Here is a 13,739-nt window from a genome sequence, read left to right as displayed (position 1 = left end):
CCTGATGTACTTCTTGCGCTTGTGATAGGCACAATTGAGTCTACTTATTGGTTTATTTTTACTCCATAAGAGGAGAGCAGTAAGAAAATGTGTTTTGTAGAAACTCTGCCCTTTCTATTTTTACTATGTCTTCCTATAAACAAAAACTTTTTAATAAGTTAAACTTTAAAGAACTGCTTTTAAATATACTGCATAGCTGTATAATTACAAGAGTAATTTTTAATGTTGTCTCTTGCTCAGCACAACATATTTAATACATTAAAAGAAATGATGAGTAGGGCTGTGGTGAATTATTGAAATTATTTAAGCTAAATAATAAAAATAAACTGACTTCATAATATTGAGCATTAACCAGTTGATTCCACAGCAACTATTTTTTTTTGCTCCTACTTAGTCTAAAATCACACTAAAAGGAAACCATAGAATTAAATAACTTTAATGGTATTAAGCAGATATTTATACACTTTGAATATCAAGAGAAGCTTAAGGATATGACAGTTTAATTGTTCTATATGAAAGATACACTAAGTTTTTTTCTAGCTTCACTGAAAAATATGTGTAAACATTTCAGTAAAGCCAGAAAAATGATAATGGAAGATAGTGTGGACTGTATGCTTGTGGACTGTAGATACAACATTTTAAAGATGCTGGATTACTACTATTTTTTTGCTTCTAGCATACTTCTCCCCTTTAATTTAATGAATGTGGTCTAGGAAGACTGAGAAATACCATGATGTAATCGTTAAATGATGTGAGTAATAAAAAACAATCAAAATCTTTTAAGAGCAGGAAGATAAAGGATAGAGGAGTGGGCAGGGGAGAAGAGAAAAAGTGTATTATTGCTTTCTCAGTACAAAAACTCTTCAGATGTTTATTATCTTCCAGTAGAAGATGCTTGTCTATATTTTATGGTCAGCAGTTCAGAGAAGGGTAAATAGGCTGGGTCTTGGGGAAAATAAAAAAGGTGTTTCTACTTACCGTTAGGTGATACTGCCTCCAGATTTCTGGGCAAGCCTGGAAAATAAAAATATTGATCAGCTGGGAGCATGAAACAAGGTACTTTACAGCCTGTTGGTTTTGGCATAACCCAGCATCCACTGGTGTCGGTCACAGGAAAATAAGAAGCTTAACAGAAAGGGTCTGCATTTCAGCTTCAAAAACCTGGCTAGACAGTTTAATTGAATTTTACACTGGTTTAACACACTCCCTGCCATTGTCAGAAAGCCAGTTACAAAGTTTTCTCTCTCTTTTTTTTCTTTTCAGGTTAGAAGTTTTGGGTACTAAGATGTGATTAAGAGCCATAACTCGGTTAAACTGATAAATGAACAGCAGTGGTCAAAATCAATAAGACTCACCAAGTACACCTTCTAAAAGAACATTTTGAACCTTGGTAGTATGACAGAAAACTATTTAATAGCAATTGCATTTAAGAAGCCTTCACTGTAGTTATATATTTCTGATGTTTTACCTAATCACTTGCTACTAACTTTCAATACTCTATGACATAGATAACAAGAGAACTAAAAAAGCAAAACAAAAAACAACCTCAAGAATCTAAAGTCCATGCCTTTTCCCTTAAAAGCTGTCTTCTCAATAATAAATAAATTAAAAAAAAAAAGCTGTCTTCTCCATCTTTACATTTATAGAGATATAACTTAAAAAACCCAATAAAACCTCAATACTCTGATAAAAGATGGATCTACAGAAACCAGAATAGGTAACAACAAAACAAAACAAAACAAAAGCAACAGCAGCAACAACAACAAAAACCAGTTAGGAGATATTTCCTTATGGATACATATATAAATCCTTCCGTATGCCTAAATTACGACTCTGTTAAGAGACACTTCTAACTGAGCTCTTTATGAATAGCTGATCAGTTTACTATCTTCTCAGAAAAAGAGCTGTTGAAGACAGAAAATATTTTTAATAACTATATTATAGCAATGATTTTAATAAATTAAACCACCAAGCTAAGTAAATGGCAATCCTTAAAGTGGATGTGAATTTATAGCTTTTGTTTAAAAATGTGTATATACACAAACATATACCTACACATATCCATACCTAAAATTCGAATGAGTTAAATCTTTTTTTAAACCTTTATAATCTTTGACATACACTTTGAAACAATTCTTTACCTGATCTATCATTCCTCTTTCATTTATTTTTCAGGGTAGGGATAAAAGTAACAAAGATGATTCACACAATCTAAAAATATTATGGGTATGGCAATAATTCAGAAAATAACTTTTGAATGGCAAAATCTCTACTGATTATACCATCATTAGTGATTAGATCAAAAAAGAGTAGATATGTTCCAACCATGCTGAAAATTTTATCCATTATGCATCTTAAGCTTAAGTATCCAATGTAATTTTCTAAAGAAAGGTGTGTAAATTAGACTATTTAGTGGTCAACTTTCCAATATAAATGTCACATTCATGTAAACTAAGGTGTCTGTCTAAAAGAAAGCCACTTAAAGACAGTAATTTCTGGATGAACAACACTGATCAAAAGGAAACTATTATTAGAAAGTAAAAAGTAGCTTCAGAAGCAAAGATCATGTTAGGTACCAAATAATAGACACAAACTTGTAGGACACAAAAGTTCTTATGTGTGTTATGTATGTACACACACACATATTTTTTATAAACATATTTACACACATAGATCTGATGTACAATATACCCTTAAATATTCATTCCTACCTTCTATCATAAGCTTTTGCTGTGTATATATAATTTGAGTTGGATTACTGTAGAGATAAGCAAGCAGTTATTTATACATTAGTTATGGATAGTTCTTGATTACCACAGTGTCCTCAGAATAATACGGTTGAAAAATCACAATCACTGAGTTGTCATACACTGGCAGAATGCCACTCTACCATGTGACCTTTTCTTGTGTTGCAGCAATTTAGTAATAAAAGAAAGAATTACTTGGTTTTTGAACAATCATCTGATTGCTCTGTATATGAAGATGATGCCTGATATAGAAAATGAGTACTGAGAGACATGAAACTTCTTTTCTTTTATTAGACAATACTGTTACAATTTAAAAAATACTATTTGACTACCTCATAAGTACTTTTATTCAACATTACCATAAATAGTTTCATTTTACCATTTTCTATATATTTCCATGTAAGGTTAAAAAGAAAAGAAATATTTCACTTAAAAATGGGTGCCATTATAAAGTGTATATCTTTAATTTTAGATATATGATGTATAACTATGTATCATTAATGAACTTTTAAAATGTAAATTTTTTTGCTTGCTGTGGCTTCTATTTCTTTTAACCATTCCTTAGCTGTTGCACATATTTTTCTTTTTGTCAAATAATGTCATAGTATGTATATTTATATATAGGCATGGAAAACTTAGATAGAATGAAGTAAATTCTATAGCAAGAGGATTACTATTACAACTGGAGTGTTTAAAATTTTTTATTTAAAAATATTTAAAATGAATGAAGTGTAGAGATACAAAGACTAATGGAAGAAACTGGAAAGTCCAGAAAAAAAATAATAAATAAAATGAAAAACTGGTCTGCCGTGGAACTTATCTAAGATGAAAATGTAACAAACTATTAAAATACAGTTGTATTTGTTGGTTGTCCTGGTGATCTCACCTTACTGGCACTTAGATGGATGGCAACCCAAAGAGCCTCCTCAAGCCCCATAACTGAAAACACACAAAGTGTACTTGTACATCTGTTTTAGCAATGTGCTACACTGTTTGCCAACTTTTGCCCAACTCGTTTTCCCCTCTATTGTATTTTGTATAATAAACCATACATGAATAACTGAGTGTTATTACTCACAAAATTCAAAGATGAATCAACACCGTTTGCCACACCAAATGAATTGAGAGTTTATATGTGCATTTCGACCCATACTGAATTTTATCAGGTGATAATTATTGTTTTATGAGAACAACGGCTTAGTGCATCTGTTGTTTAATTCCCACTTCCCTATTCTCAAATGTGAACATCAAAGAAAATAAAACACTCAATCTTAAACAGCCCCTGACAGCAGACCAAGACTCAAGTGTTCAATAGACAAGGCCCTTGCCACCAGTTCTCATATTTCCACAACAATGAACAAACACAAAAACAGCACTAAGCAGCCTTTCCTCCTCCTCAGCTCCCCTTGGCCAGTTGTCTGCCTTGTACTAGAGAGAGCCCTTGAACGCAGCCCTGCTGGGAACACAGCACAGGAGAAAGGATTAGCCTTACTAACATGCTAGCATTTGCAAAAGGGAAGAAAAAAAACCCCAGTACTGTATTTGGTATATGAATAACCAAAATGTATGAGCTGACAAGAGACCAGGACAGGCCTGTGGCTCCCCGGGAGAAAATGTAGCTGTGATGAGTGACAGGGCTTTCAGGAAATATGTTCACAATCACAGACAGTGAAGGCCATGACCTAGATCGTTTAAGAGCTTGTCTTGTCAAATTATCAAAAGCTTCTTCCTCTCTGAATAAAGAGTGACATAAGTGAGTGTCAGAAAGCTGCAGGCTGACAAGCCAAGCATACAATAACAGAATGCACGTCACATACATGCTGAACACCGCCACTGCTAGCGGCAAATCTTAATGAGAGCGCGGCCAGCCCAGGAGACTTGGGTCCCTGCTGGCATAGCTACTCATCTCACAAAAATCCTTCAGCTCCAAGTCAGTTAGGCTCTGACACGACAACTACAATTACGAAACACAACTTTTTAACAGAATCCTCTGGTGCTTTGTCAAAGCCTCTGTTGTTAGGAGCTGGCCTCCTCAAGTCACTGCAGCAAAACAAAAGATTTAATAAAACAAGCAACATTCATTGATGGTGAATAACATAAATAAAAAGAGAATAAAGAGAATAATTTAGTTTAAAATTTGTTGAATGAAAAGATACGGGAAGAAAAGCACTCCAGTCTCTGAACTCAACCACTATCTTAACTTTCTCACAGGCACATTAATGTAATTTTAGGTGCCTGCATTAAAAAAAAAATGCTTCTACTCTGGAGCTCTGTCAGCAGGCTTTTCATATAATTATAGCTATCAAGTCATCTGACTGTCCGCATACTTTGGTAGTCATTGTGTATATATACTATTTTTCAGAAACACAAAATATTTATATATCCTGTTGTATATGCACTCTGAATACATGTGAAATAAAATGTCTTCCATATGGAATATTTTGAAGAGAATATCTTGGGCATCAGCCTTCAATCAAAATTCCATAAAGATTGCTACAAGGTCTGAAATCACAGAAACAGACAATTAAATTCAAGATAAATTATTATTTTAATAGTGTTTTATATTTCCATTGTATAAAAATTTGTCATTCATGGTAAAGAGGAGCCATAACCGTACAACAGATATATGTAGCAGTCTATACAGAGTATATATAATTTTTTTTTTAACTTACCAATCAGTATGGAAAGCCATGCATTGGTCTCTATCTCTAAGCTGCCTCCAAAATGAACCAGACTTCATAAAATCATCTTCCCATACAAGGTCAAATTTTTATCAATCCCTATACTCTTAATCCTCTGTAATCAGGGAAACCGACAAGCCTAATTTTTTGCTCAAAGATATTTCTCTTTGATATTCTCCCCCTAACTTAAGTGCAGTTATGAGGGTATAGAGTTTGTCAGTAGTAGATTACATTTCAGCTTTATTTAAAAATACAATTTTATATTTTATAGGAAATTATATCAAAATAATCAACCAAAAATAAAATAAATCATACATATATTACACTGGGTTACCTTAAGCAACTGTATTTCCATTAAAAAAAAATTTCACCTCAGAGAATCACAAATCTTTTCAGAGACTTTTTTTTTTTTGCCATACGCGGGCCTCTCACTGTTGTGGCTTCTCCCATTGCGGAGCACAGGCTCCAGACGCGCAGGCTCAGTGGCCATGGCTCACGGGCCCAGCCGCTCTGCGGCATGTGGGATCTTCCCGGACCGGGGCATAGACCCCGTGTCCCCTGCATCGGCAGGCGGACTCTCAACCACTGAGCCACCAGGGAAGCCCTCCAGAGACTTCTTGATTACGATTCTAGACTACTAACATAACTTAATTTTACAAATAGTTGATAACATTTGTAATATATACTTGCTGGTTTTTAGCTAAAAGTAAACAATATGAAAGCCAGTAAAATGAACCATGATAATGTAGTGGCTAGTATCAGTGACTCTATAGCCAAATGGTAGAATTCAAATCCTGGCTCTATTATTTACTATCTTGGGCAAGTTACATCTCTATGTCTCAGTTTCCTCATTGATAAAATGGGGACAACAGTACTTCTTCAAAGGGCTGTTGTAATGGTTAAAGAGTTGATAAGTATAAAGTCCTTAGAACAATACCTGACACATAGCAAGCACTCTATTGTATTAATGATTGCAAAGATGACGTCAATTTGGCACTCTCCATACTTTTGATGCAAGAAATGATCATGAGGAAATCAGCATCAATTAGGTAGCTGAAATAAGTGAAATCTATTGTGTAATGGTCAACTCTTGGATGTGGCCAAACCTAAGAGAAAGCAGAAACTCAGTTTAAGTGAGCTGTTGATAAAGATAGGGGGAAAAAATCCCAAAGGACAAATAAAAAATGTAGATTTTTGTTAGGATTTAGCTGCTTGTGGCAACCTTCCTCATAGGGAAAAAAAAAATCCAGAAACATTAATGAACATCTACTATGGGCAAGTACCTATTTTTATGCATATTCAACTGAGGTCACCTCAGTAATGTTTTTAGTTGTTTGAAAATACGTAAAAAAGAATATTTGATCAGATAAATCTGATCTTGTATTTTATAGTTAAGCTTTGGACTTAAAAAAATCTTAAAATATTTTGATCACTGGTAAAAAACAAAAGTACTCCACATCATTCTCAAAGCTGATATACCCTTCTTCAGTTCGCTCAAGCTTACTTGATTCTTTTTTTCAACAATGTTTAAACAATAATAACAACCCCAGCTTCCTTACTAGCCTTTCCCTCTTGCCTTTCTTTCTTATAGAACCAGAGATCTATCACCTGAAGACTGGGAAAGTGGGTAGCAGAAAGGAGAAACTTTGGAGGGATAGATCCCTATAATTTTGATAACTTATCTGGCCACTTTAGTAGTGAGTATATAATCCATGTACACAGGTCAAGAGAGAGGTCTTATTTCCTGCTCTCTGGCATCTTAACTCCCTCTTTCTATAACTTTCAGCACACTCAGATCTCCCATTTTTAAACAAGCAAACAAAACATCCCCTGAAAAACAAAACTCTATGCTGATGACACCCTTTAATTATAACTGCTAGGAGCTGATTTCATTGCTCCTTTGGTATTGGTACTTATGTTCTGAGGAACTGTAAACTAGTTCTCAAAGGTGCTATACCACCCTGTTTCCTTAAGCTCACTAGCAGGCACCAGAAGTTTTAAACCAGATTAATAAGTGATAAACTAAAGGTAAAATAATTTTAAAATGAAAATTTAGACTTTCTTCATAAACCAATTATACAAAGTCCATCACAAACAACAGATACATAGAAGAGCAAACTGGTTCAAATCACTGAAAAAAATCCTAATTCATCTTAGCCAACTACATTATACTTCTTTTATTTATAATCATGCCCTATCATTCAGTTCTAGTTCTCTGATTCTCACAGAATTCTCCTGGGAAAATTTTCTTTTCATCTTCTCCCAAGAATCTTATAGCATCCAGGATATGTCAGGTATATGAGTAATCACCTTTAGGTCCAAAGTTGTGCTGAGACTGTACTAATTTTACCCCTAGAAGCTTTTTTTAAAAAATAACATTAAATATTATAAAAGTAATGCATATTCATTATATGAATAGAAAATACAAAAGCCACCTGAGATAATTACCATCTGAGATAATTGCAAACATTTCAGAATATTTCACTCCAAACTTTTTTCTATATACAAGCAATAAACAATTGAAACAAAAATTTAAGAAACAATACCATTTACAAGAAAATGAAAATACTTAGGTATAAACCTAAATATGAGGGGATTTGTATATACTGAAAACTACAAAACTCTGACAAGAGAAACTACAGAAGATCTAAATAAATGGAGAGGTATACTATGATGTTCATGGATTGGAAGACTCAAAATAGTGGAGTCAATTCTCCTCACAGTGATCTACACAGACTGAACACAGTATCAATCCAAGTCCCATCAACATTTTTTGTAGGTATAGACAACTCATTGTAAAACTTAAATGGAAAGGGAAAATAACTAGAATAGCTACAGTAATTTCATAAAAGAAGAGCAAAGTTTAAGAAATCAAACTACCTGATTTTAACACTTACTATAAAGCTACAGAAATCAAGACAGTATGGTACTGGTGATGGGACAGGTACCTAAATCAGTGCAACAGAACAGAGAGTCCAGAAATCAATTCACACAAATGTGGTCATTTAATCTTTGAAAAAGATACAAATGCAATTCAATGGAGAAATAATAGTCTTTTCAACAAATAGCAAACAATTGATCACCCACGGGTAAAAAAATTAACCTTGATCTAAACCTCATACTTTATGCAAACATGAACTCAAAATGGATCATAGATCTGAATATAAAACATGGAACTGTTTGAAAGAATACACAGGAGAAAATCTTTGCTAATTGCAGTTGGGTACCAAGTTCTTGGAAACGGTCCCAAAAGCCTGATCCATATAAGAAAAAACTGATATTGGATTTCACAAAATTTAAAAACTTCTGCTCTGCCAAACAAACAAACAAACAAAAACCAAACTGTCAAGAGAATAATAAAAAGACAAGCAATAGACTGGGAGAAAATTTATGGAAATCACATGTCCAATGAAAGACATATCCTAAATACTGAAGAAGAAACTCAAAACCCAACAATCAGAAACAGACACTCTAATTAAAAGGAAAGTATCTGGACACTTTACCAAAGAGGATATAAGGATGGCAAATAAACATATAAAAGGATATTCAATATTGTTAGCCATTAGGCAAATGCAAACTAAAATCACAAAGAGATAGGTACTACACAACCATTAAAATGGGCAAAATAAAAAACGCTGACAATAACAAATGCTGGTGAGGATACAGAGCAGTTAGAACTCTCAACTTCTTGAGAGTCTCATTTTGCTGATGGGAATGCAAAATGGTATGCATACTCTGGAAAACAATATGGCTGTTTCTTATAAAGTTAAACATACAGTTATCATAGGATCTGTAATCTCCACCTGGAAACTTACTCCAGAGGAATGAAAACTATGTTCACACAAAGACTGTATACAAATATTCATAGCAGCTTTATTTGTAATAGTCAAAAGCTATACATAACCCAAATGTGCCTCAATGGATAAACAAACTGTAGTACATCCATAAAATGGAATACTACAAAGGAACAAACTACTGATACATACAACAACTCATATGAGTCTTCAAAATATTACGTGAAAGAAGCTGGTCGCAAAAGTTTACAACGGTATGATTCCATTTACATGGCATTCTTGAAAGGACAAAACTATAGTAATAGAGAACAGATTAACGGTTGCTAGAAGTTAAGGATGAGGGGAGAGTGACTATAAAGCATGAGGGAGTTTTTCAGGGTGGTAAAACTCTTCTGTATCCTGGTTGTGATGGTGTTTACATAAATCTATACATATTCATAAATTGAACATCAAAAGAAAAAAAGTCAATTTATTATTAAAGAAAAAAAAAGAATGAATATAGGCTTAGATTGCATACCACACTGTTCCCAAAATGTTTATAAGCAGCAACAGAATAATGCACATTAAATTTCAAGGTAAAAAGTTATAAAATGAATATATGCTCATTACAAAAACAGAAAATAAAGATCAATAGAAATTTTAAAAACCTTTATAATTCTTGACATAACTATAGTAAGCAGTTTGGAATACTTCATTTCAAACTTTTTCTATGCAAATCTATATACACATAAATATGTATATTTATATAGAAATAGGATATTTCATAACTTTTGAAATTTATACATTTCATTTAATATACTAGTAACTTCTTTATATTTCAATACTCATTTCCACATCATATTTTAAATGCCTAAGGTTATTCCATTATATGGGACATACAGTTAAGTCACTTAAGTTGGCCCTGAAGTTAAATATTTGAGTTGCTTCTAATTTTCATTATTATAAACAACTCTGAGGTGAACATTCTTGTAGCTATACCTTTGCAAACATATATCACTTAAACTCCAGAAAGGTTATTCAAAGGTACTTTCCCAGCACAACCTAACACTGAATATCATTATTATTGAGACATTTTTTTCTTCCTACTAATTTTTAAGAGCATTTTATATATTATAGGTAATTATCCCATCACATATTTTATAAAAATCATTTTCAAGCTGTGGTTTGTCATTTAACTTCATTAAAGGTCTCTTTGGATAAACTTCTTTTTAAAAAAGTTAAATCTATTCTCTTAAATCTATCCTCTATTTCTTTTATGGTTTCTGATACTGGTGTCTTTGTTTTCTAGTAGGAGCATTTAATATTTATTTATTGTGATAATTGATATATTTGGTCCTATTTTTGTTCTCATCCTTTTTGTTTTTTATACATTCTTATTGTTTCCAATTTCCCCTATTGTTTGCTATATTAAGTTTCCTTTGCCTTATTTTATTTTATTTTATTTTTTCTTTTGCGGTACGCGGGCCTCTCACTGTTGTGGCCTCTCCTGTTGTGAAGCACAGGCTCCGGATGCGCAGGCTCAGCGGCCATGGCTCACGGGCCCAGCCACTCCACGGCATGTGGGATCTTCCCAGATCGGGGCACGAACCTGCGTCCCCTGTATCGGCAGGAGGACTCTAAACCACTGCACCACCAGGGAAGCCCATCCTTTGCCTTATTTTAAATTAGTAACCTAAAAGTTACATGGCCTATTTTTTCTTCTTTTAGTTGAAACAAACTTTTATTTTATTGGAATTATCTATGAGCCACACTATTATAGATTTTAAATTTTTAAAAGAATTTTTTTCTAAAATTAGTATTAAGTTTAAAAGCAGATTAAGAGGAAGTATTCAGACACGTACTGTATGCTTTCTTGATTTCACTGTTCATTGATGCTAATTTTATTCTCTGACTTTTCCAATAAATTTACAAATGCACAACAGCTTGGCTGTGTCATCTATTTTTCTTTGAATGCTCTAGCCTCCAGAGATTTCTCCGCTGCCTTCTGGAATTTAGTATTGCACAGGAGAAGTTTGATGAAAATTTGATTGTGTGTATGTGTATGTGTAATGTACATTTTTTTTGTATGATTTTTTGTTTGTTTGATATCCAGAAATTTCACTAGGATACGTCTAGATGTAGGTCTTTTTTCTCCCTCATACTGAATGTGTGCTCTTTTGATCAGGATTTCCTTTGATCATTTTGCTTTGGATTGCTTCTCTATCCACACTGTGAAGAATGAATTAGGATTTTCTCAGTTTCCTATTTCCTGTAGTGAGTTTATCTCATTTGGAATTATCTCTGATTCCATTTTTACTCTACCATTTCTTCACATATGCCTGTAACTTTTTTATTGCTTCATTAAAAAAAAGAGAAAAAAAGAAAAAATATGAAAACAAAAAGGAAAGGGGCTTCCCTGGTGGTGCAGTGGTTGGGAGTCTGCCTGCCGATGCAGGGGACGTGGGTTCGTGCTCCGGTCCGGAAGGATCCCACGTGCCACGGAGCGGCTGGGCCCGTGGGCCATGGCCGCTGGGCCTGCGCATCCGGAGCCTGTGCTCCGCAGCGGGAGAGGCCACAGCAGTGAGAGGCCCGCGTACCGCAAAAGAAAGGGAAAAAAAAAAAAAAAAAAAAAAGGAAAAAAAGGAGGCTTATGTGGATCTCGCCAGTATTGGGAACTGAGGTGGTATCTGCCAAGGACTGCACAGGTCTCTGATCAACTTATTCATGGAAAAGTTTAGATGTGATCAAGTTTTAGTTTTCTCAATCAGATGTCTGGCTTGTTTGTGAGGAACAGGGAAGGAATTATAATTATAGAGGGATCTGCAAAGTCGGGATGTTTTATTACACTGAAAATCATCTACTCCATTAAAAGACCATTCATATTGTCCCAGATTTTTATAAATGTACCAAGATAAGAGTTCTGTATAAGCATCCCTAAACCAGGTAAGGCAATTTACATGTTACAATTTGTAAATTTAAGGTGTATGGCTGGGCTGTGTTACTTTGATAGATTTATATACTGTACTATGATTGTCAAGGAAGCAATATTTATCATATTACATCATTATAGTACAGTATTATAGACTATATTCATTATATTGTGTTTTTTTTTTTTTTTTTTTTTTGCGGTATGCGGGCCTCTCACTGTTGTGGCCTCCCCCGTTGCGGAGCACAGGCTCCGGACGCGCAGGCTCCGGACGCGCAGGCTCAGCGGCCATGGCTCACGGGCCCAGCCGCTCCGCGGCATATGGGATCCTCCCAGACCGGGGCACGAACCCGTATCCCCTGCATCGGCAGGCGGACTCTCAACCACTTGCGCCACCAGGGAGGCCCCTATATTGTGTTTTACTTACTGCTAGTTACAAGTTTGTACCCTCAAACACCATCAATATTATCCCCTCACTCCAATCTCATAGTAGCTACCATTTTACTGTTTGTTTTTACAGGTTTAAATTTTTTTTTTTTTTAGATTCCACATTTAAGCGATATCATACAGTACTTATCTTTGTCTGACTTGTCTTGCTTAGCATAATGTGCTCAAGGTACATCCATGTTGTCACAAATGGCAGGATATCTTTCTATCTCATGGCTGAATAATATCCCATTGGATATATATATTACATCTTTTTTATCCATTCATCCACTGATGAGCATTTGAGTTGTTTCCATATCTTGGCTATTGTGAATAGTTCTGCAATAAACATAGGTGTGCTATCTTTTCAAAACCCTGATTTCATTTCTTTTGGGTATATACTCAGAAGTGGGAACTGCTGGATCATATGGTAGATCTATTTTTAATTTTTCGAGTAATCTCTGTATTGTTTTCCATAGTGGTTGGATTAATTTACATTCCCACCAACAGTGTGTAAGGGGTTCCCTTTTCACCACATCCTCACAAGCACTTGTCTTCTTGATAGCCAGTCTAACAGTTGTGAGGTGTTATCTTAAAATATTAGCAAACCAGGACTTCCCTGGTGGCACAGTGGTTAAGAATCCATCTGCCAATGCAGGGGACACAGGTTCGAGCCCTGGTCCAGGAAGATCCCACATGCCGCAGAGCAACTAAGCCCATGCACCACAACTACTGAGCCTGCGCTCTAGAGCCTGTGAGTCACAACTACCAAAGTCCGCATGCCTAGAGCCCGTGCTCCGCAACAAAAGAAGCCACTGCAATGAGAAGCCCGCGCACTGCAACTAGAGAAAAGCCCACATGCAGCAACAAAGACCCAATGTAGCCCAAAATAAATAAATAAATACATACATAAATACATAAATAAATAAATAATTTTAAAAAAAGAACAATTAAAAGGATTGTATACCATGGCCAAGTGTGATTTATACGTGGATACAAGAATGTTTCAACATACGCAAATTAGTAAGTGTAATTCATTACATACCTCAACATAATAAAGGCTATATACAATAAACCCACTGCTAACATTATAATCAATGAAGAAAAACTGAAAGGGTTTCTTCTGAGATCAGCTACAAGACAAAGTTGCCCACTCTCACCACTCCTATTCACTGTAATAGTTGTC

At 34.7% G+C, this 13,739-nt stretch overlaps 1 protein-coding gene across 3 annotated transcripts in view; it reads right to left on the bottom strand.

Moving 5' to 3' along the window:
• Nucleotides 1–13,739, bottom strand: part of ZCCHC7 (zinc finger CCHC-type containing 7) — a 248,607-nt gene that overhangs the window by 30,756 nt on the left and 204,112 nt on the right. For all 3 annotated transcript variants that reach the window (XM_060100839.1, XM_060100838.1, XM_060100840.1), the window contains exon 6: nt 979–1,014. In XM_060100839.1, coding sequence (XP_059956822.1) covers nt 979–1,014 — 36 coding nt within the window. The remainder of the gene's footprint in view (nt 1–978; nt 1,015–13,739) is intronic.

This window comes from Mesoplodon densirostris, chromosome 6 (assembly GCF_025265405.1).
Source record: "Mesoplodon densirostris isolate mMesDen1 chromosome 6, mMesDen1 primary haplotype, whole genome shotgun sequence".
Classification (NCBI taxonomy): Eukaryota; Metazoa; Chordata; class Mammalia; order Artiodactyla; family Ziphiidae; genus Mesoplodon; species Mesoplodon densirostris.
This window is presented reverse-complemented; position numbering and strand designations above follow the sequence as displayed.